This window comes from Fusarium sambucinum, chromosome II (assembly GCF_050947815.1).
Source record: "Fusarium sambucinum isolate potato_lamoka chromosome II, whole genome shotgun sequence".
NCBI lineage: Eukaryota > Fungi > Ascomycota > Sordariomycetes > Hypocreales > Nectriaceae > Fusarium > Fusarium sambucinum.
In genome coordinates, this window is record NC_139293.1 from 1338936 (window position 1) to 1360780 (window position 21845).

Sequence of the window (21845 nt, forward strand, 5' to 3'; positions counted from 1 at the left end):
CTCCGATAGCTGGATGATCGGGGAATTGCAATTTTATCTCATCTCGTGAAATCATGCAAAAGTAATCAGGCAGTATTAGTTTGCGAGGGCTGCTTATATTGACTTCAAGCCTCTCGAGCTTCGACACGACCCAATCATGACTGCAGGATAGTTGAAAGGCATGTGCATGATGAGATTATGCATCTTCCTCGACCCTTTCCAAGTCATCATCCACAGAACGAGAGGTTTTGATTGACACGTTTTTTGGGCAAATGAACCTCTTGCCACCAATGTCGTGTTGGCTGGTACCAAGCTTTGGCTAATCATAGCCAAAATCAAACCTTGAACCTCACTTTGGGGTGCATTAGACCGGTCGGCAATGTCAGATGCTAAAAACTTCTCTTCGATGGAGTAGCTCAATCATCTTGCTGCTTGACGCCCCCCTCTTCATCGACCTCGTCGGGGAGATTATCGTTCATACGGATAAGCAACTCCTTGAGTTTGCGACGGTTCTTCCTCCATGTCAACAGATCCTCCTCATCTTGATCTCGGATTGAAGGCGTCACCTGATTGCCGTGCTCGTCTTTGAGATAGTCTGGTATATCGTCACCCTCCTCCTTCTTCTTCAAACCCCGCTCTGCAAGGTTATTTGGTCCGTCGCCAACGTGCCACGATAAAGGTACTAGATGCGCCTCTTTGATATGGTCTTCGAACCCCTCATCATCTTCAAACTCTGGAGGCCTTTCCAGGCGTCCGCACTTTCCCCAAAGACACTCAACAGAGTCACCGTGAACTTTGGAGACATGCCGTCGTAGTGTCTCAAGATTGTGTAACTCAGCCTTGCAGTCCATCCACTCACACAGAAAGGGGAAAAACTGGACGTTGGTTCGATAATAAATCTCTCTTGGAGGGGGTGATTGAGGCTTTGGCGGTCGTCCTCTTCTTTTAGGAAAGCCGACGAAGCCTTCAGGATATGGCCGCGGCTTGATTTGTCGGGCCTGCCGACCAGCTGCAGCTGTCCCTGGTAAATCTTTAAGTTTTTTGAATGATCCCTTAGGCCTTCCTCTTCCCCGTGCCGGCGTTGTCGACGTTGCATTGCTGGAATCACCAGCATGCGTTTCATCCGGATCCGACGGCCTGGAGACGTTGACTAGTTTGGATAACGTGCTGGGTCTTCCCCGTGGCGTCAAATCTGACATTACTGGTGCATCAGAACCATCTTCCTCAATGTTATCCTCTCTGTAAGCGTTGAGACTCGTTGGCGGCCTTTTCAAAGGAACATCAAGATTTGACCGACCACTTGATGTCAGGGATCCTGGGTGTTGCTTAAATGGACTTTGGGTATGTTTTCTTGGTGCATGTCCAGCTGGAGGATCTGTCGAGTCCCCACTATCCGACACAGAATCATAACGTTTAGTATGCGGTGGTAATTTGACGTGCTGGATACTTTGGCCAGGTCTGCCACGGTTCACGGCGCTGAAGCTCATGCTTTACACTTCAACACGCCTTGACGCGGTGCAGCGCGAAGTAGCTGGGTGTGTAAGGTAACAATCGACTGTAAGTTTGATGCGCAAAATATGTTGTCAGTAGAAATCGCTAGATGCAATGGCAATTTGGGTTAAACTTTATATCGTTCATCAGTCTGTAAACGGTTGTGGTGTTGGGAAGAATTAAACAGCTAAGTAGACTGGATAATTGACGCGAAGGTATCGTCTGCTCACGTGCCTTGATGAGAAATGAGTTTCATTGTGGAAAGAACAATTGATTAACAGACAAAGCAAGCCTTCAATTCTCATAAAATCATTCCATCAATAGACGTTAATAATACTTTCCATCAGCTGGTATGCTCTACTTTTGCGATTTTAGATAGTGCGTTGACGTTGACGTTGACGTTGTGGTTACACGGCATACAAGCTCAAGTCGAATAAAGGTTTGATTCATTTCGCATAAAACTACTTCGTGTTTGTTGTACAACATAAGTATGAAAACTCCGTTCGTGCCATCATCAATCTCATTCGTTTACCCTTCTCCTTCTTATTGATTACTTTACTACAAAGGAAATCCAACTCATTAAACTTCGGTCTCGACATCGGGCTTTCGGCCATCTAGTGCACCAAGCTTGGCCACCTTTCTGACGGCGAACTTGGCTTCATCCTTTGCGAATTGGAGGTTGCGCATTGGGCGCCATTGCATGAGGCCTCGGTGCTTTCGGTGCATATCGCGGCTGTCAGAACGATAAGACTTGATCTTCTTGATCGGGTTCTTGCTGCTGGTGCTGGCCTGAGAGTCGGTGGTTGCACTTGTCGCGTTGGTACCTGTGCTGTCAACTGAAGTGCGGCCATTCTCAGAAGGGTCCGTGGGCTCAGTGTCACCGTCTTGAATGCCAAGATCAGGATCAGAGTCGTCCTCATCGAAGTCATCATATTCTTCGCTGTCCTGACTGTGTCTCTTCACTGACATGAAAGCAGAAGGATCTTCGCCAAAGGCGCCACTCCAATCAGTACCATCCTTGGCCAACCACTTGGCCTTTTGTTTCTCATCAGCCTGAGCGAGAACGTCACGGCCATGGGTCAAAGACTCCTCGTGTAGCTTTTGAATCACAGGAGGCACTTCGGTCTCGACATCCTGCTTGCGCACGCCTTCTGCGTAACAGGCTTCCCAGGTCTCGATAGTCTCACGGTCATCGTTGCTGCTCGCAAACTTGATATGGTCGGAGTCGGTTCCCGGAGAGAAGCGGCCGTGGAATCTGAGTCGTCCAACTTGTTCCATATCGATATCAGGAACTGATCTGTAGTTTTCTTCTGTGATGTAGTTCTGGGATAGTCGTAGGCTGTTGTTACACTTCCAAATAGGGATGTCGAAGTCCTTGTCCTCACCATCAACCAGCTCCAGAAGCCAAAGGACGGCATAGGCGTCGGCGTGTCTCTTACCACTGGGGTAGAATTCCACAAAAATGGGCGAACTGTAGCGGTGGCGAACTGGCAGTCGAATACGCTCGCTGTTATTCTCGCCACTAATATTGAAAGACATGCCATCGGCTTCACGCGTAGAAGAGCTTTTGCCAGTGCTGGCGGAGGAGCCACCAGTACGGAATCGAAGCTTGACATGGTTCGCCGGGGCATATCCAGTGGTTGTAATAGCATTGGCCATAAACTCGAAAGTGCCGATATCCCAGCCCAACTGAGGAGGAGGAAGGCGGAGCTCGACAGAACGGAACAGCAGCGAGATGCGGATACGACCGAAGCCAATCCCTCCATCAAGAGGATACCACCTGGTAGACTCACTGCTGGTTTGTAGGATGTCAGTTAGCTTAAGAGGAACGACACCGATGAGAGGGTCGTGCTGTCGGTTGCGCGAGTCACGAACGCCAACAGTGACGATAGCTGAACGCCAATCGCGGATAAACTTTTCCGTTCCTGCGTTGAAGATGGGCTGAGAAGAAACAACCTTGGTTCGAGTCTTATAAATAAGGTCGTCGTTAAGGAGGATGGTGCAGTATGAACTGGGGAGACTCTTGGATTGCTCTTCCTTCACTTCACCGGCTTCAGGGCGGGCTGGTTCGTACTCGCGACCCTTTCGCTTTCCGTTGGAGCCCTTGATGTTTTCCAGTTCCAAGCCAACAATCTGATGGACAACGATGCTCAGAACACCAGAAGGCCACAATGGGTCTGGAGGAGTGTGAATGACGGCATCTTCCTCTGCGTTGTCGATAGCGCCCTTGTTCTCTTGAAGCTCAGGCTTGTCTGCGAGTTCTTTGGGAAGACTGAGATCCCGACCATCTGTTCGAAGAGCCTTACGGAACTGTGTCTTGCCAAAGAAGCCCACTTCCCAGTGAAGCTCTCCAGGCATTTCACTCTCGGCCTTGACACCTCGGAGTTTGGATACCTGAGGGAACATCTTACCAGGGTGTTGGATAAGCTTCTGGATACTGAGCTCAACTTTGCCAACGACATCATCAGCAGATGATCTATCGCTGTCCCAGAGCTCGACTGACAACTGCTCATCGGCCTTGAGAAGATCAGCAGTGACAAGTAGGCCGGCGCTCTCTTCGAAAACGGGGTTGAGATCATCCTGGATAACTCGGGTACAGAACTGAGGCTTGGAGAACTTGCTCCAGCTAATGGTGATGTAAGGGTCGGAACCACCACCCTTGCTTCCGCGTGCATCCTGTTTGCTGAGACCTGTAGCCTTGTGAATACGAACGAACATGATACCAAGAGCCAAAGTCTCCTTCTTGATGTCGTCACCCTGGAGCATCTTTCCAAGATCAAGCGACAGACTCTTGGGCGCCACATACATCGATGCGGCAGCACCAATAGCCCAGTTGACAAAGTTGGAGATGAGAGGTAGGTTAAGAATATTAACACCCTTCTCAATCATTGGCGTGCATCCAGCCTGGACTTTAGGAATACCCATGAGCGTGAAGGTAAGAGTCTTGAGGAAGGGGGGGTCAGGAGTCAACTGAAGTCGGACTCGAGCGGTCGCGACAAGGCCTTGGAGTTCGACCCAAATGGGTAACGGGACGCCAAAAAGTCCCTTGACACCAAGGTAGAAGACCAGCTGCATGCCCATGTTGCGAGCCTTGGAGGCGATATCTCCACCGGAAGGCTTGGCATGGTAGGCGATAGCAACCTCGAGGTTGTAGAAGGACCCAGCTTGCTCGTTGGCTGCAAGCTCCTCGGGGTCGGTATTCTTCTCGTTCTGTCGGTGCTGTTCGTCTTTGATATCTTGGACGTGAGAGTCAGGAAGAGCGCGCATGTTGAGAATACGGATGGGGTTGTTGCCCTGCGAGATATCTGCGACTCGAACGTTCTCAATGACACCGGGAACAGAGGCAGCCATAACATCTTCTAGACTACTTTTGTTAGCATGCATATATGAGTCTTGGAGGCAGGTAACTTACGTATCGGCAACAGCAGCAAACATCTCAGGGTTAATGAGACCCCACATGACTCCCAGCATCGTGTTCATCCATTCAACTGACTCGGGGATCAAGTTCGCAGTAGCAGTCTCGCCACGGTCTTGCTCACTCGACCACTCGAGATCTCTACCCTGGCGGATCAAATCCTTTGTCCAGAGGAAAACGCCTGACGCGACGCAGAAACCTAGAGGAACGAGACCCAGAAGACGGCCACCAAACATCTTGCCAATAAAGACAATAGCACAGAAGATACCGGCACACAAGACATTCGACCGCTGCTCAAGAATGGCAAACATTGGTTCGTAGCTCACCGAAGGAGTCTTGTAAAACACGACAGAGGTTTTCTCGCTTCGGATGGGTACATCAGATGTCGCACCCTCCTGAACAGGGTCTGGGGGCGCAGTGACATCTTGGGCGTAACGGTACTCCTCTCCAGATTGTTTTGAAGAGGTTGCGATAGTGGCAGGCTTTCCTAGGTTCTCATTGGGAACTGACATCTGGAGAAGTTTTAGAAAGGCGATGGTAATTTGGTTTATAGCTCAGTCATAACATACCTGAGGGTTCTCGACAGCTTCCTTGTAATCGAAATCTGCGTCTCGGATACCAACATCCTTTCCTGTAACCGGATCACGCACGGTGCGAACATCCTTCTGATTTCGAATAGCTTCAGCTCTGTTTTGTCTGTGATCCTTTGTCTCGCCCTGAATTTTGTTCTGATTCAGTTCTTGATCAATCTGAGCGTCGCGCTGCTTCTTGTTCTGGTCCAGCTGGTCCATAAACTCCCTAACATTGGGAACGCGGTTCCGGCCGCTGTAATGCTGGCCGGCCGAGGGCACAGTCTGCTGTTCAAACTGCGACATGATGGCGAACCTTGTTGTAGCAGTTGGAGGACTGAGATAATTATCAGGTCGCCTCGGATATAATAGATGATGGGGAAGGAGAAAGAAAGGGAAGAGAAAATGAAACGGGGAGGAGGAAAGGAAACAAATATTGTGCAATTGCTTAGCGTCACACAAATAGAATTACTTGGCCCATTTCGATTGATTCATCGCTTTTGGGATGGTTGCTTGAAACGCAATCGGCCAAGGAAACATGGAATCATTCGTTAGCCAGACATGATTTAAGGTCGATCGATGACGTCGATTACAAGGGAGCTTTGGCCCAGGTCGATCATTTTTTAGTGCATGTCAAGAGCCGCGTCAAACCCATGACGGGAAGCTACAGCGGGGAGCTTTACCCCCGCACTTGTGGCTGGGCATTTAATTCGTGAACGCCATCAAAGTGACGTGAACAATCATGATTCTTGTCTTTCAATATTGATGAGTCTTTTTATCATGTGCAAACCCGAAACTTCTACCCCATCGTTTTATTATGGATGTAGATGTAAGCCAAGACTGCTAATCGCTGATCGAGAGACAAGGTCCAGGGTTACTTGTTCAGCCAGACAAGGAATCTTATAGCCCGGCTAACAGGGAATTGTCAGTGACACTAACGTACATGCAACACATCAACATGATACGATCTTCTGTCTCCACCTTCAAAAGCTTGCGTAAATGGCTTGGAACCCAGTAAGCGTTCAGCTATCATCTTGATCATTCATTGGTGCCCTTCAATCCTTGTTTTCCAAGACGAGCAACACCAATTCTTCTTGGCAGATTTCCCAATTCGGAATCTAGAGGGATGCCTCGCCTGTCTTGGAGTCAATCTCCTCACCCGATAAATCAACAGCCGGTTCCATCTTATGCATGCCATCAAACTTCTTATAACGGAGCGAGTCCAAATCGACGTTGTTAAACTGTCGCACCTGCAAGCTGTCAGTCACCGATATCATCCCAGACTAATAGTCTCTGTAGTACGCACACTGATACCATATAATGGGTTCTCGGGTCGTTTCTTTTCATAATCTATGCCTATACTAGCGCCGCACTTGGGACAGAACATGTGGTCGCGACTTTTGGTGTTGAACATGTATCGACCGACACGCTTGTCTGAGCCGTTGTGCCATGCCACTTTCTCGTGTGATGTGTCTGAGGTATAGGTTAGCTATCATTACCTTCGACAAAGTCGCAATTAAGGGAAGTCTAACAAACAAGAAGATAACCTCCTCGGCGGCAAATAGAGCAATTGCAACTTATAACCTCATGCTCAGGTAGAGGAGGAGATAGGGTTACAGATAGACCAATGTAACCACAGTGGCACCCTGCCTCATAAGTGGCCTCAGGCTTGTTATCTTCGGCTGACATGTTGATCTATCTGAGTAAGTATTTGTAAAGATTGAGAAGCTTATTCACGGTAGACGACAATTGTACAAGAATGAGCTTCGTATTTAAAAAGAATTATTTATAAGCAACCGAATATTCGGAGGAACTCTATGCCTTCATCTTGCAGGGGAAATATAAATAGATCTCCAGTTGCCAAATTAGGACTCCGAGAATCCTTTGGAGTTCCACCGACTGGGGAGAAGTAAGAAACAATCCACTACATATGAACTTGTCTCTAGAGTCGGACTTGACCTCGGACTTTGAGTTCCAGTCTGTTGGTTATCTTGAGTTTTCAATACTACAAAATTGATCTGAGCTGGTCTCTAAACACCATAGAAAATGAGACTAAGCTATGTTCCGAAAATCAAATTGTAAGCAAGCACTGTAAAGCCGAGATGAAAAAGGAAAAGGGAATCTGCTAGTACATATTGTGTTTCAATACGAAAGTGTCCATATATGAATTGCTTAATACAACAAGATCCTTCTTGAAACGTGGAGTTGATAAGCCACACTCTCCTGCACCGTCCTGCTCAGGCATCAGAATCTTCCTCATCGGTTCCTTCTGTAAACCCTGCCATTTCTACATCCGAAGCGACAATGTCATCTCCCTCAAAGTAAGAAAAAGTAGGAACGTAAGTGTCGTCATCATCCTCTTCATCCTCTTCATCGTCAACCTTGGATCTCAGCAACTTTTCCACGGTGTAGCGAGTATGCTTGGTCTCATCTTGCTTCGCCCTTCTGAACTCATCCTTCCTTTTGGAGTAGCGAAATCTTCGCAAACGGTATGCCAGAACGACATCATCCTCGACCAAATCATAGTAGGTTGATTGAGCCCCATGGTTTGCTGTCAATTCTGCAGAAACCTCAACTCCTGTGCCTGGTGGTCCTATTCCCATACCTGCACCTCCGCCTCTGTCATGAGATCGTTCTGCTGTACGTGATACGGCCTTTGCGACAGTGACTCCGACTACCATGTAGACTGGAGCGCTAAACAAGGAATTGCGAACGAAGCTATCGACTTGCTGCGTACGCAGTGCCTTGTCAACATAAGGCTTTGATGGGATAAAATGCTGCGCTCGAACATTTTTCGCCTCAATGGTAAAGGATGTGGTTTTGGACCAATTTCCTTCAATGAATGGAGATACGCCCAGTATAGCAGCGAGAACAGACGACGCTCCAACCTTGGAGCCGAAGCCAGCATCCAACGCATCGGTGAAGCTCTTGGTGACTTGCTCCCGTTCGCTGACAACGGCCGAGAGGTCAATTGGCTCGACCTCTTTTCGGTTGAGTATATCAATCGGGTCACTGGGGTATTTGAGTATGCTCCCAAGGACTAAATCCTCTGGAGAAAGGCACTCTTGTGGAATAATCCAATGTCTTTTGGGCTTGTCACTGAATGCCATATTGTGGTGTTTCTGCGCGCTTTTGGGATCCAGTTAGTACGGGGCATTTAGCAATAAATAACCACTGCATGAAGATCATCAAAGGCGCTGACAAGGTCTAAGTCACGCCCACAACGCCAATGACGTTACAGTGCAGCTCAGCTGAATATTGGCGAGAACAAACCCTTTGATATAAAATGCCTGAAGCCTCGTTCAGGCCATCAAAATGTGGTAGGATTTCCCCGCCTATGCTTACGCTGAGGACGAACATCATACATTCACTCGTCTATCGCAACCATGAGGCCCGAAGACTATGCCAAGTATATGCGCGACCATAAATTGGACCCTGCGAATCGACCAAAAGATCGCGGCGACGCTATACACTCAGCTATCCTCGACAAGCGAGTTTACATCGCCATCGAGCTTCTAAACCTATACCCAGAAGATTGCCTCGAGGCGAGAAGTCGGACGGGATCCAAAAATTGGCGCACTCCGTTACACAACGCCTGTGAGCACAACCGTACATTGGTTGTCAAGGAACTTCTCGACAAAGGAGCCGATTCAAATGCACGAAGCTTCCACAGACTTACTCCACTCATATTCGCAGTTGAAGCAGAGAATCTTGAGATTGTAAAACTTCTGGTAGAAAAAGGGGCCGACGTCAATCTCCAGTCCAATGCAAAGACCAATGAACGAAGCGCACTTCATGTTGCCTCGAACATAGTGTCTCCGGACATCATTCTGACTCTTCTGAATAATGGGGCAGACCCAAAGCTTGTGACAAAGACTGGCAATACTCCTTTGCACTTCGCCGTTCGATCTGGTTGTGCATCTGCTGCCGCTCTTCTGCTGTTCCATGGGGCGTCTCCTATAGCCACAAATGAGAAGGGAGAATCACCACTCAGTCTGATTGAGAACTTGGGAAAAGACGACCAAAGAAAGTTTACTCATATCTTCGAGTGCGCTCAGAAGAAAGGTGACTTTGGGGACTTCTTCAATCAACACCTTCGGCAGAATCCACCAATTGATCTTGTTTCTGCGTTACACTGGGCCATCTCGCATGACCTTGATGGAGCTCTTGCTTACCTGCTGCATATTGACTCACACGCAATAGAGGCAAGGCTATCTAGCGGATGGTATCCGCTTCACGTAGCAGCGAGGGGTGGACATGAGAAATGTGTTACGATTCTTCTCGAACATGAGGCAGAAGTTGATTGCAAAACCAAGACAGGCTGGACACCACTGATGATGGCCGCTGAAAAGGGCGATAAGAAGGTTCTTCGAATTTTACTGAACCACGATGCGAACTGCTCAGCAACTAATGCGAATGGGGGCACTGCATGGAAGATTGCCAGGCACCATGGCCACAGGTTCCCAATGCTTTTGGCAGTCAGGCATGTCAACCCGTCAAATATAAACCGTGAAGGAAAGGAAATGGACGGAGATGATCGATTGGCACCTCCGAAGGAGAGACCGTACTGCAGAACGCCCTCTCCAGGTCCAAGAGATGTCATAGAAGAGCCAGGTAAGTCCAACGTCGCTCATTTGCACTGCCTAACCGTAAATCTTAAACGTACAGGCGAGCTGTTCGCACTGTCAGATGCGAAATCTGACGAGATATCAACTCAAACTCCCCAGAAGTCCGTTTACAGTACTCTAAATATTGACTACAGTGCTAATAAGACTTAGCTTGGAGTATTTCGAAGACTTCCTCAAGACTTTGGAGCAAACATGGTATAATAAAATCCAGTGGGACCCCGAAGACGATGTGGAAAACCCTCGGAAAGACTGGACTGGCCCAGTGAAGGTTGCTATACTTGACACTGGAATCGACCTCAACCATCAAGACTTTGACCAGCGAGCCAAGAGAAGAACAAAAATAGGATCGAAACACGTCTCAGAAAAGAAGCAGCGCGAACGGATCAAGGCATACAAGAACTTCACAGATGGACCCGAGGACGATGTAACTGATGATGACGGTCACGGCACTCATATTGCTGGTCTTATCATGACTATTGCTCCACGCGCGGAGCTATATATTGCAAAAGTGAGCTCATCACAGAGACCCGAGAACAAAGAAGGAAGCCCGGCAAGGGCGACGAAAAGACGTGGAAAAGAGTCTCATCCCATTCAAGAGGTACTCAAATATCATCCCATTACCTGTTTTGTTCGAGCTAACAACGTTCGAGGCCCTGAAGTGGGCTATTGAAAACGAGGTCAACATTATCAACATGTCACTTGGCTTCTCTGAACTAGGTTCTCTCGAGCTTACCAAGACTCTAACAGATGCAGACCGCAAGGGGATCAGTGTTTTCGCAGCCGCTTCGAACCATGGCAACCGTAATCCCATAGCCTGGCCAGCGCGTGATCGCCTTCTGGCCATTTGTGTGGGATCGAATGACGAGATGAATAAGCTTTCAGCATTCGCCCCCAGTACAAATAGGAAATTCCCTGTTTTTGTCACTTATGGAGAGAACATATACAGCCATTGGCCAGGTGGTGGTTATCGCAAGATGAGCGGTACATCAGTCTCGACACCGATTGCTGTAGGCATGGCAGCCATGATAATCGCCTTTCTGAACAAGACAAATGCATGGCCACCAGATGCTAAAGCCAACTGTCTTGGAAGGATAAAAGAGTGGCGGATAAGAGGTACTGCAGGTATGGGAAGAGTATTGGAGAATATGTGTCGGGACATCAATGGCCTCAAGCTTCTGTCACCAAAACTGATGTGGGAGGATTGTACTGTGCCGAACCCGGAACCGATACAGATTCTCGGTTTCTTGAGTTATTACGAAGGTCATGAAATAGGCGGTTGATAAATTTAAGTTGACGATAAGCGAGTTCAAAAAGGGAAATAATACGATGATTGGATCCGACGATAGACATTAATAAGACCCAGACAAATATTTTGTTAATCAAAACCCAATGCCACGGACTGTTTAGGGCCTACTAGGCCGCCTCTGACATAAGATTCAAGCGCCCTGAATAAAATCTGGGCAGATTTATTTATGGCCTTGATGGACGGTTTCTACCGAGTTGCGGCAGTCCCAACACGGGCGCTTAACTAACACGAGCGGAGGTTTAAAATAGGATCGCGCCTATGATCCCAATTCGGGGCGCTTGATGTTGGTCTGGGTCAAGAAGAAGCGACCAAGGTATGCGAACACGAGAGTTCAGCTTGGCGTTTTGTTAGGTGAGACGATTGGAATTATTGGAGTGGAATGATTCTTTGAAGCCCTGTGACTTATTACCTTGCTTGTGTAAGTGATTCAGACCATATTGAGAGTAATACCCTCCAATGCTGAGTAGAGGGCCTGCGTGGACCCAGAACGCACAAGACTACGCTCTGAACTACAAGAGTGATGTACACGGTATTTTCAACACACTTACCAGCAGTCAACAACATCTGAACTTGATTCCTTTTATTATTTTGCTCTCTTTACTCAATCAATAAGTCTTGATTTAGGCTACTGGCTAGGCCTTTTAGCGCTGCCCAAAAGGCCCCACTCTAGACCCTAGCTAGTCGGTCGAGGTCTGAAACAACGTTTCGACACTGCACGGCCAATCGTCCACCTGCTTAACCCCAGTCTCAAGATTAATTATACGCCAAACCACCAGCGATGTCGCCCAAACCTCAGGAACACAGCGCTTGAGGATGAAATTGCATGAGTACCAGACTTAGGCGCTGGACTGGGTCGATTGGCCTGAGTCGCTGCGACCTGTTGCTGTCGGACCACTCCACTCGGAACAAGCAACCGCTGAAACGGCTCTGGAGAGAGACTCACCCGCGGCCACACATCAAGGCCATGATACGCCAGCGCTGATGGGCTTCTCTACATGTTGAGACCGAGAGGAGCCTAACATCAGAGTCAACCGTTGACGCGATTCGATGCGGAGGAGATCGAATCGTGAGTCGCTTCGTCGTTTGGTTGGCTCCTCGAGTGAGGAACTGCTTCAGATTCTGTAGCTTGCTTGCTTTGTTCGATGGAGGTTGCAGGGATCGAGTAAAAGTCTGTCCTACATGCATGTATATGCATTGTCTCCAACAGATTGAGTTGTCTAGTGTTGGTTGTATGACTCTTTTTATTCTTAAAGAGTGTCCCGGCCAGCTGTTCAGCGAACCCCTCTTCTGCCTCCCTATTGTTCTCCATTCATTCAAGCCCAACAATAATGGTGTTCAAACACCTCTATTGACACCAATTTTTTCCTTCTCTCTATCACTAATTCGCTTCTATTCTTCCCTATTGTTCACTTATTGACTGTTCGGACTGGTTCCACAATCAGAAACTTTCGCTTGCCCCTTCCTCATCAACTCACTTTATATACTCTGAGCCACTCACTTACAGGAACGTTTACTTCGTCCTTTCACTGTTCAATCATTTCCATATATCTAGCCAGATCAGCTTTCTGCGCCCACTCAAGAGCACTCGGTAAGTTCCAGAGATACCGTAACTATAGTCTCATTCTGACCTTTTCTCCATATAGCTTCTTCGAACACTATTTTTGATATCATTTCGAACCCACATCCATTCAACAACACTCCCCTATTCTACTATCTTAGACAACAATTTTTCCGATCATGTTCGGCGAAAAGATCCGTGGTCCCGGCATGATTGTGCTGCAGGTACTGCGAGTTATCACGATCATCAGCCTTCTTACAGCCGCTGCCGCTTGCTGGGTCCTCGTCATCAAGATCAACCGATCTACCGGATGGTTCTTCTTCGAAGCCATGTCATTGGTACTCATGAGCTCCGCCACAATATTCCTTATTATCTCCGAGCTGCCCTTTTGCAAGAGCTACTTCCAGAAGAGTTGGCCTGTCTTCTCCGACGAGCATGGCCTCACTTGGCTTGGTGTTGGTCTTCTCCTCATCGGATCCAATATCCTTGGAAAGCTCAACTCTCCCCACAACCGCGACAATAAGATTGGGCTCCCGTTTTGGCAGCTCATTCTGGCAGCCGGAATCCTGACCCTGACCTCTGGTGTCCTCAATCTTATCTGCTCAGTCATTTTCCGAGACCGCGACATCAACGCTCGAATGATTCGCGCCGATGGCTCTCTGGCTCGGGCCAAAGAGGATGCCAAGTCTTTCGGCAAGTCGAATTCCAACTACAGCGCTTCGTTCAGCGAAGAACGACCTAAGAAGACGTTCATGTCTTACTTCTGGAAGAAAGACGACTCGCAGCCTAGCTCTCTACCACGACGCAACATTAGCCACCCAATTTCCCGACCCAACATCAGCCAGCCTATGGATCACGATGTCGAGCGTAACGCGCCTCCTCACTATGACAATGACCGAGACGACGACTATGACTTGGATCGCCGCAGCCCTATTGTGCCTGCCGTTCGCCGCCCTGACACAGCCCTACACCCCATGAACATCCGACGGCCTGCGAGCCCTAGCATGTACTCTGAGGCGCGTATGTCCCGCTTCTAGACCAGTGGGTGTGACAAGTCGTACTGTTACAAAGACTACCTTTGTACGTACGTGAAAGGGACGGAAAATTAGGAGGCGTTTGGGGACAAGGAGTCAAATACCCGGAGGTCCACCAGGAAAGGACCTGTATCTATTACCTTCTTTTGCGTGTTTCATAGCATTGTTTTTAAGTCGTTATAACAAACTTTACCAAACCCTCTCATTCTGTGACTCCTGCGTCTTGTGATACGAAAATAAGTAGTCCAAGAACTCTAAGCTAAGGAACATAAACTTACCTACTAATTTCGTCTCATGCTTCAAGCGATCAATTTTTCCAATACCCTTATTAGTCAAAGAGTAACCTATCTAACATGGTATCATAATTAAATTGTTTCATCTGCTTAGCAAGTAGTGGTTGCCTAAACCATAAATTGAGTGCCAACACTCAAAGGTGCGTTTGCCTTGAGCATATTAAAAGATACTTTATTAGGATCAAAGGCTAAAATGACAAATCGCTATATAAAGAACGCTTCTCTCCAATTTTCATTCTCTGTGGTTAACAAAAAACGCACTGAGAGTTGACAAAGGCTGCCACCGTACAAAGACCTTGACTGCTACCAAAATAGAGACATGGTATTTCGATCCAGAAGAACGTGAACATAAAAAAGAAAAGCCCTCGCCCTCTTATGACCTGTTCAAATATTCTGTTTGTCATTATCTACCGCGTTTGAGTAGGCGTACCTGCCCGTCAAAGACGATTTTGTTTGAGTGGAGCCTCAGGCATCCACCATCCTCCTTCCTGACCCGACGGGAACTACCTTGCCTCTCTGACCTAGCTTCGCCTAGCTTGACCCAAACATCTTCACTATCTTCACCTTGCCTCACACGACCAGTTGCGCTCGTCTCCAATTCTATCGCCATGTCTGGAGACTCTGCTGAGGTGGCGGAGGACTATCGCCTCGCGCTGGAGGACCTGTCCTCCAATTTGCGCTTCGAGATTAGCAACCTGACTGTGATTGCTCGCGAGAATACTGAACATGCCCTAGCGATCGCGGAAGTTTTGCAGCAACACATCCTCAAGGTAAGTTGTGATCCCAAGTCTTGGATACCAAGACGTATCCTCCTCTTTACAATGGCTAACCATTGCTATAGGCTGCCCCAAGCAAGAAGCTCCCAGCTCTGTACGTACTAGACTCTATCGTCAAGAATGTTGGCACTCCATACACGCTCTACTTCGGTCGCAATCTTTTCAAAACATTTATGGAATCATACGCTGTAGTCGATCAACCTGTGCGTCGGAAGATGGAAGAGATGCTTAGAACATGGAAGGAGCCTGTTCCTGGATCTATGGACAGCAGACCTGTGTTTTCTCACGAGTTGGTGCGACCTATTGAGAATGCACTCTTGAAGGCACGCGCCGCTACCATGTCCCAACCGGGAATGATGCCCGGGCGACCACGATCTGCTGTGCCCCATCGTGATACTCCGACACCGCCTGGAATGAGATTCCCACCAGGCCACCAAGCTCAACAATACACATCAAATGGAGGACAGTCATTGAGCAATGACATTCGGAATCTAATTGTTGCCATGCAGGCGGAAGCCTCAAGGAACCCACATGATCATGGTGTTCAGACTAGATTAAGAGCACTCTATGACCTGCAGGGCGTTGTGAACACCAATAGCTTGCCCCCGGATCAGCTTGAGCTCATTAAGAACAAAGTAACTGAACTTGCTGCCGTAAACATGATGGCGCCTCTGACCCAAAGGCCTGCGCCTACTCCTCCTGTACCAGTTCAAGCACACCCTATCCCAATGCCTCCAGTGTCCGTAGCTCTTTCTCAGCCTGCAGCTCCGGCTCCGGCGCAAGAAGGTGTGACGCTTGACGCGCTCTTGGGTAAGGGAGCGTTGGCAGCTCTGATGGCAAGGCAGTCGGCCACTCCTCAAAACTCGACGCCTACTCCGCAGCCACCCCCCGTTCAACATGAACCACCGATGCCACCAATGCCTACGATGTCTGCGATGTCTGCGATGTCTGCGATGGCAGCCATGAATATGTCAGCCATGCCTATACCGACAATGTCAGCAACATCTACACCGGTGCCGCCACCAGGAGCAGCAGCACCATGGAGTCTTCTCGATCAACTACGAAAGTCCGGTTTACTCCCACCAGCATTTGCATCTGCACCTGCACCAGTTCAACAAGGTGGCATCAATTTTGCTGCTCTGAAGCAACCGTGCCAACCTTCTTTGGTCCGACAACTACACAATGACTTGGGCCAGCCATGTACTCAGTGCGGCAGACGGTTCCGAGATGACGAAGCTGGCAAGAAGAAGAAGATCGCCCATATGGATTGGCATTTCCGTGTCCGTCGACGAACCGATGAAGCTGAGAAACGAGGCATGCATCGCAGTTGGTACGTTGACCAAGGCGTAAGTACCAATTCTGAGTCCTCCTCACATGACAAGGTTACTAATGAAAATACAGGAATGGCTAAAGTCAAGAGAAGTCGTCGACGTAGACCACATCCCAACCGCCGAGGACGTTGCCGCGCAGGCCTCCAAAGTATCTGAAGCTGCTAAGCCAAAGTATATTCCCGTCCCTGATCCATCTCGTGGTATCAACCCTGTTTGTCCGATTTGCCAAGATCGATTCGAGAACAAATGGCTCGATACTGCACAGGAATGGGTATGGTTGGATACAGTTTTGGTCGGTAACCGAGCGTACCATGCTTCATGTCACGCAGAAGCAACACGAGATCGCGAGAACACACCAGTGCTGGGCAAGAGGAAAGCAGAAACAAGCATTGCGTCACCCAAAGTCCGATCCCTCAAGACGTCAGCTTAAAGAAAAGCGACGTTAGCACATTATATCTATACTATATAAACTGGGCGATAACCGGCGTTATGGAATTAGCATTGAAAGAAAGGGATGGCATGGCGGCAGTTGCGCATTACAATGGAGTTATGTTTAAGGGCGTTTTTAGCATTTTGAGTCAGCCCGACTATTTACAGTTGCTATAATTTTGATGAAAACAGATCAATGTCATATTATTTATGTCTCTACCTTTTCGTGATAATGTTCCTTTTAGTCTCTTGTCGTCAAAACCAACATTGAACTACCGGTTCAGTGGAGCCGAGTGCGGGCCGCTGAACCTGAATTGGCCCCTTGATTCACTCTACGCGGACCTGAACGCGTTCAAGCGTTCCGTACCTAACGTTAGTTGCGTTCCACTGTATTTTGTCCTAACGTTAACAGCTTCCATCCAACCTCTAAAGCTTCAACCTCTAACCTCAAATTCGGCTAACAGCAACACGACACGACGGTCGCTACAAGTTTGTGCAACGATATAAGCTTACATTGACTGTCATTATCCGGTCATCGGCCAAACTGCAGCGACCATGGCAGTCGACTGCCCAATCTGCAACAAGCCGGTAAAACCATCCGAGATCAACAACCACATCGACTCGGGATGCGAGAAATTCGTGATAGATAAAGAAAAAGACCCGACACCGCCACAATCACAGGCACCGCAAAGTAACTCGCAAAAACGTAATGCCTCGAATTTCTTCTCTACACCCGCCCCGAAACGACAAGCTGCTTTCGAAAATCGATTACCAACACCAGTTAGGGAAGCTGCCCTACAACCAATAGTAGGGAAGAAAAGAACGTTCGAGGAGGGTCCTGGAGATGGATTGGGAGGAACCACAAATGATACCAACGGCGCGACGAATGGAGATGGTGTCAACGGGGCGAGCGGTTGGGATAAAGCAACAGAGCAGGATGGAAGAGTGGTGAAGAAGACCAAGACACAACGAGCTGCACCCTTAGCCGAACGGATGCGACCACGAACACTCGATGAAGTATGCGGGCAGGATCTTGTTGGGCCATCAGGCGTTCTGCGGTCCCTCATTGAGTCGAATCAAGTACCTTCCATGATTCTATGGGGTGCTTCAGGGACAGGAAAGACGACAATAGCACGCTGTATCGCGCACATGGTTGGCAGTCGGTTTATCGAACTGAATGCTACCAGTACGGGAGTCGGCGAATGCAAGAAATACTTCCAGGAGGCGACCAACGACCTTGCTTTGACTGGTCGCAAAACAATCATCTTTTGTGACGAGATTCATCGCTTCAACAAGGCTCAGCAAGATGTTTTCCTCAAGCCCGTCGAGGCTGGCACAGTGACGCTTATCGGAGCTACGACGGAGAATCCATCTTTCAAGGTAGCAAGTGCTTTACTCTCGCGTTGCCGTACATTCACACTACGATCTCTTACAACTGAGGATGTGGTGCGCATTCTACAACGAGCGATCAAGGAAGAAGAATCGGTATATCCACAAACGCCACTTCTGGATGAAGCTATGATCACATATCTCGCCCGGTTCGCAGATGGCGACGCTCGTACTGCTTTAAACTTACTCGAACTCGCTCTCTCGCTCACAAAGCGTGAGGGTATCACGCAAGAGGATATCAAAGCTGCCCTTACAAAGACCCTCGTGTACGACCGTGCAGGAGATCAACACTACGATACTATATCTGCCTTTCATAAGTCTGTACGAGGAAACGATGCAGATGCGGCCCTCTATTATCTAGCCCGTATGCTTCAATCAGGCGAAGACCCTTTATTCATCGCCCGCCGTATGGTTGTCATCGCTTCTGAAGACGTCGGACTGGCGGATAATACCCTCCTGCCCCTCGCAACGGCCACATACACAGCCACTCAACAAATCGGCATGCCTGAAGCCCGCATCCCCCTCGCCCACTGTACCGTCGCACTATGCAACGCGCCCAAGAGTACCAAAGCGTATCGCGCTCTTAACAACGCCTATACAGCTCTTCGTGAACCAGGTGTCGCTGGCCTTCCTGTACCACTACATCTGCGCAACGCACCTACACGACTTATGCGTGACATGGGCTACGGAGCCGAGTACAAGTACCCACCAAACTACCGCGATGGACGGGTGAAGCAGACATATCTACCCGACGAGCTTGTTGGGCGTCGTTTTGTCGAGGATCGGGATTTGGGCACGGAGGTTGACCCAGATCTGGAGATGGGCGGGATTTAATATTACTGTTCGAATCTGGGATAGATTGGATAAAAGGAAAAGGACGAAAAAGCGCGGTTTGCATTGTATAGGAGTCCGGACAGGTTTGGGTTACCCGTTTGTGGGCTTTGTAATATAGATACTATTGGAGACTTGGTTCAAAATGACAGGCTCCCGATTAGGTTGTAACAATACCACAAATGTTATCATTTATCCTTCTGTACTATTCTAACTGTGATTGTATGAACATGCTGTTCGCTATATAACGCCAAACCCAAATCCCAGAACGCCATGTCCATGCCTGTTCGTTATGTGTGGAGTATACATCCTTAATCATCCTGTGTCAAATCTATAAATCCAACGTCACTCACCCGGACGACATTCGCCCTGACCCCTTTTCGCCGCAGAGTTGCTGTCTCCCTAGCCACCAACTCATCGCGCTCTTCGGCGTCTACCTCGACCTCTTTGAAGAAACCCACAGCACTAGCCCTTGGGATGAGTAACTTCTTCTTCCGTGCAGGGGCAGGGCTGGGGGTTGAGTTCCGACTTGGAGGAAGGGGTTCTTGCTGTCGCTTTGGCGATGCAGAAGTGCGGGAGACGAGTGATGAGAGCGGAACGAGATCCGATGATGAGTCACTATCAAAATCATCGTCAATGATCTGCTTTGACTTGGGTTGTCGTCTCGGAGTCGAGGGTGGGGGCGGGGGTTTCGTCAGGGATTGTTGCGATGTGCTTGGGATCTTGGACGTTCTGGTGAACATGTCTAAGGACGTCTGTTTCAACTTGGCTGGCTGGGAGCGCCGAGAAGAACCTGCTTGGCTCGAACGTATAATTTCCCGCTTCGAGCTTTTCAGCCTCTGGGGAGAACCATTAGACACAGTAGTCGTACGCATCGTGTCAGACTGGCGCTGAGAAGCGGAGGTACGAGTTTTTGCTGGTGGTGAGGGCGATGGGGGAGGTGACTCTGCCGCACAGGGCGGGCTAGATGTGATAACAATCGCCTGCTGTTCTCCGTCCGCGCAGCTTCGAGTTCTAGGCGTCACCTGTGAGCTGGCAAGTGACCAAGGGGTGGCAGTCTGTCTGGTGGGGCTCTCCGAGGTGGACATAGGTTGCTTACTTGACTCCAGAGGGGACGGTATGCGTAAGCGTCGAGATGTTGTTTTAGGGGCTGGTGAAGTGACTATGCTTTTCTCTACAGCAATCGGTTTGGAGGTTATAGTAGAAGCAGCATGAGGCTTTGTCGCTCGCACAAACTTGTTAAGTGCACCAGCAGTCATACCCGTCTTCGACAGAGCATTGGATTTCTTTGGTGCCTTTTGATTCGCCTTGCGAAGCTCTGACGCTCTGATTTTGGAGGCTATAGCAGCCTCCTGAACGGCAAATGGCTCGCTGGTTTTTGCCAAAGCCTGTATTATCCAGATACCCAGGGGACGGGTCGGATCAAACTCCTTTTCCACGGCCTTGGAGGCACACTGTTCGATATTGTCCGCATCTTCAATCTCATCATCGCTGTTCAGAGCAAGCCCGGCTCGGCCTTGTACGATTTGCTCGTCTTCCTCTTTGGACATGTCGATTGGAACCATATCGATAGGGATATGCTGTAAACGGGCCATGGGAATTGAGTCATTCACCAAATCATTTTTGACACCTGTCACCCCTTTTATAAGCCCATCATGGTCGTATCCTCCTACAGTTTGAAGCTTCTGAACAAAAACTGCATGGGATAAAACCTTGATGAACTTCAGAGCGCCCACTCGATAATCCCAACCAAAAACCTCGCGTGTGAACTCTCGCAAGTCTTCGATCTGAATCTCACGTTTCATGTGAACGTTTGCACGAATGTCGCCTAGACTCTCAACACGCGAAACAACCGGGTGTGTGTAGTAGCGTAGTACCTTGAAGTCAGGAAATGTCTCTGGGATCCTCAGCGCCTGGTTTCGTCGCTTGAAGTAACCCTTTTCGTTGGTGCGCAGCTCGTGTATCAAAGACTCTCTCCAAGCCTGGATCGCTTCTTTGTCTGCTGACTTAAGCCGACAAAGCTCTTTACCAAAACCAGCCCTGGCAGCCTCGAGAGCGACCTTGATTCCACACCCGGGGAGTCCATCAGGATTGTAGTCGCCACCGCTCATCAAGGCGACGAGAACCATGCCTTCTCGATCAAGGCCCTGCGCTCCAAGCTCCAGCTTTTTCGCATCGAGAAGCGAGACGTGTGTTGGGTTCGTTGATCGTTTCGATTCTGGTGACCATTTTCGTAGCACCTTCGTGCATCCAAACATCAGCGCATCAACATCCTCTGTCAGAACCATATCGACAATTCCATGTTGCTGTAGCAGAGCGCACTCTGCTTCTGCTTCTCCGGGCGCATCGTGGGTGTTGCAACCAAATAATCGGATTAAACGCTTTGCTTGTGCATTGGCGAAGGAACTTCCACGGCTGGACTGCTTGTTTCGCTTGATCGCGGGTTTATAAGGGCCGTCGAATACGAATATGGGTTCGACTGGGCATGCGAGGAGGCGAACTAGACGGTAGAACAAGGTTCGGATTTCAGGATTGGTGCCACCTGATTTTTGTTATAAGATTACAGATAACCTAAGTCTGAAGTATTACAAATACGTACCTTGAGCTGCTTGGTTTTGGAATTGCCAAATCGCAACGTCAATGGCAATTCGCAGAGGCCGGCCCTGCTGCTCCAAAGACTGTGCGGCGAGTTTAAGAAGGGCGATTCGTTCGCCTCCACCAATCTCTTGATGAATCCTGAAAGAATTAGTATTGGTTATTGTAATAAAGAGTCGCAAAAACTCACCCCTTGATACCCATTTCAACCTCAAGAAGCA

The 21845-nt window shown here is 48.8% G+C and overlaps 9 protein-coding genes across 9 annotated transcripts; 4 read left to right on the forward strand and 5 right to left on the reverse strand.

Moving 5' to 3' along the window:
• Positions 1 to 395: 395 nt before the first annotated feature.
• FSST1_007232 (uncharacterized protein) lies at positions 396 to 1466 on the reverse strand (the record flags this gene model as incomplete). Its single annotated transcript, XM_083223994.1, has 1 exon — positions 396 to 1466. The coding sequence occupies one exon, from the start codon at positions 1464 to 1466 to the stop codon at positions 396 to 398; it is 1071 nt and encodes a 356-aa protein (XP_083083193.1).
• A 583-nt stretch (positions 1467 to 2049) lies between these two features.
• Positions 2050 to 5760, reverse strand: FSST1_007233 (SMP domain-containing protein; the record flags this gene model as incomplete). Its single annotated transcript, XM_083223996.1, has 3 exons — positions 2050 to 4834; positions 4883 to 5397; positions 5455 to 5760. 3 exons carry the CDS (start codon positions 5758 to 5760, stop codon positions 2050 to 2052), a joined length of 3606 nt encoding a protein of 1201 aa, XP_083083194.1.
• An 812-nt stretch (positions 5761 to 6572) lies between these two features.
• On the reverse strand, positions 6573 to 7143 carry FSST1_007234 (GFA family protein; the record flags this gene model as incomplete). Its single annotated transcript, XM_083223997.1, has 3 exons — positions 6573 to 6704; positions 6761 to 6927; positions 6987 to 7143. The coding sequence occupies 3 exons, from the start codon at positions 7141 to 7143 to the stop codon at positions 6573 to 6575; spliced, it is 456 nt and encodes a 151-aa protein (XP_083083195.1).
• Positions 7144 to 7691: 548 nt separating this feature from the next.
• Positions 7692 to 8564, reverse strand: FSST1_007235 (uncharacterized protein; the record flags this gene model as incomplete). The annotated part of the gene is made up of 1 exon (XM_083223998.1): positions 7692 to 8564. One exon carries the CDS (start codon positions 8562 to 8564, stop codon positions 7692 to 7694), a length of 873 nt encoding a protein of 290 aa, XP_083083196.1.
• Positions 8565 to 8840: 276 nt separating this feature from the next.
• FSST1_007236 (uncharacterized protein) lies at positions 8841 to 11362 on the forward strand (the record flags this gene model as incomplete). The annotated part of the gene is made up of 4 exons (XM_083223999.1): positions 8841 to 10068; positions 10123 to 10183; positions 10233 to 10680; positions 10733 to 11362. The coding sequence occupies 4 exons, from the start codon at positions 8841 to 8843 to the stop codon at positions 11360 to 11362; spliced, it is 2367 nt and encodes a 788-aa protein (XP_083083197.1).
• Positions 11363 to 13125: 1763 nt separating this feature from the next.
• FSST1_007237 (uncharacterized protein) lies at positions 13126 to 13983 on the forward strand (the record flags this gene model as incomplete). Its single annotated transcript, XM_083224000.1, has 1 exon — positions 13126 to 13983. One exon carries the CDS (start codon positions 13126 to 13128, stop codon positions 13981 to 13983), a length of 858 nt encoding a protein of 285 aa, XP_083083198.1.
• Positions 13984 to 14881: 898 nt separating this feature from the next.
• On the forward strand, positions 14882 to 16810 carry FSST1_007238 (CTD-interacting domain-containing protein; the record flags this gene model as incomplete). The annotated part of the gene is made up of 3 exons (XM_083224001.1): positions 14882 to 15043; positions 15115 to 16395; positions 16451 to 16810. 3 exons carry the CDS (start codon positions 14882 to 14884, stop codon positions 16808 to 16810), a joined length of 1803 nt encoding a protein of 600 aa, XP_083083199.1.
• Positions 16811 to 17364: 554 nt separating this feature from the next.
• Positions 17365 to 19032, forward strand: FSST1_007239 (ssDNA-dependent ATPase MGS1; the record flags this gene model as incomplete). The annotated part of the gene is made up of 1 exon (XM_083224002.1): positions 17365 to 19032. The coding sequence occupies one exon, from the start codon at positions 17365 to 17367 to the stop codon at positions 19030 to 19032; it is 1668 nt and encodes a 555-aa protein (XP_083083200.1).
• A 308-nt stretch (positions 19033 to 19340) lies between these two features.
• FSST1_007240 (GEN1/YEN1 family endonuclease) lies at positions 19341 to 21828 on the reverse strand (the record flags this gene model as incomplete). The annotated part of the gene is made up of 3 exons (XM_083224003.1): positions 19341 to 21571; positions 21629 to 21765; positions 21815 to 21828. 3 exons carry the CDS (start codon positions 21826 to 21828, stop codon positions 19341 to 19343), a joined length of 2382 nt encoding a protein of 793 aa, XP_083083201.1.
• Positions 21829 to 21845: the final 17 nt, after the last annotated feature.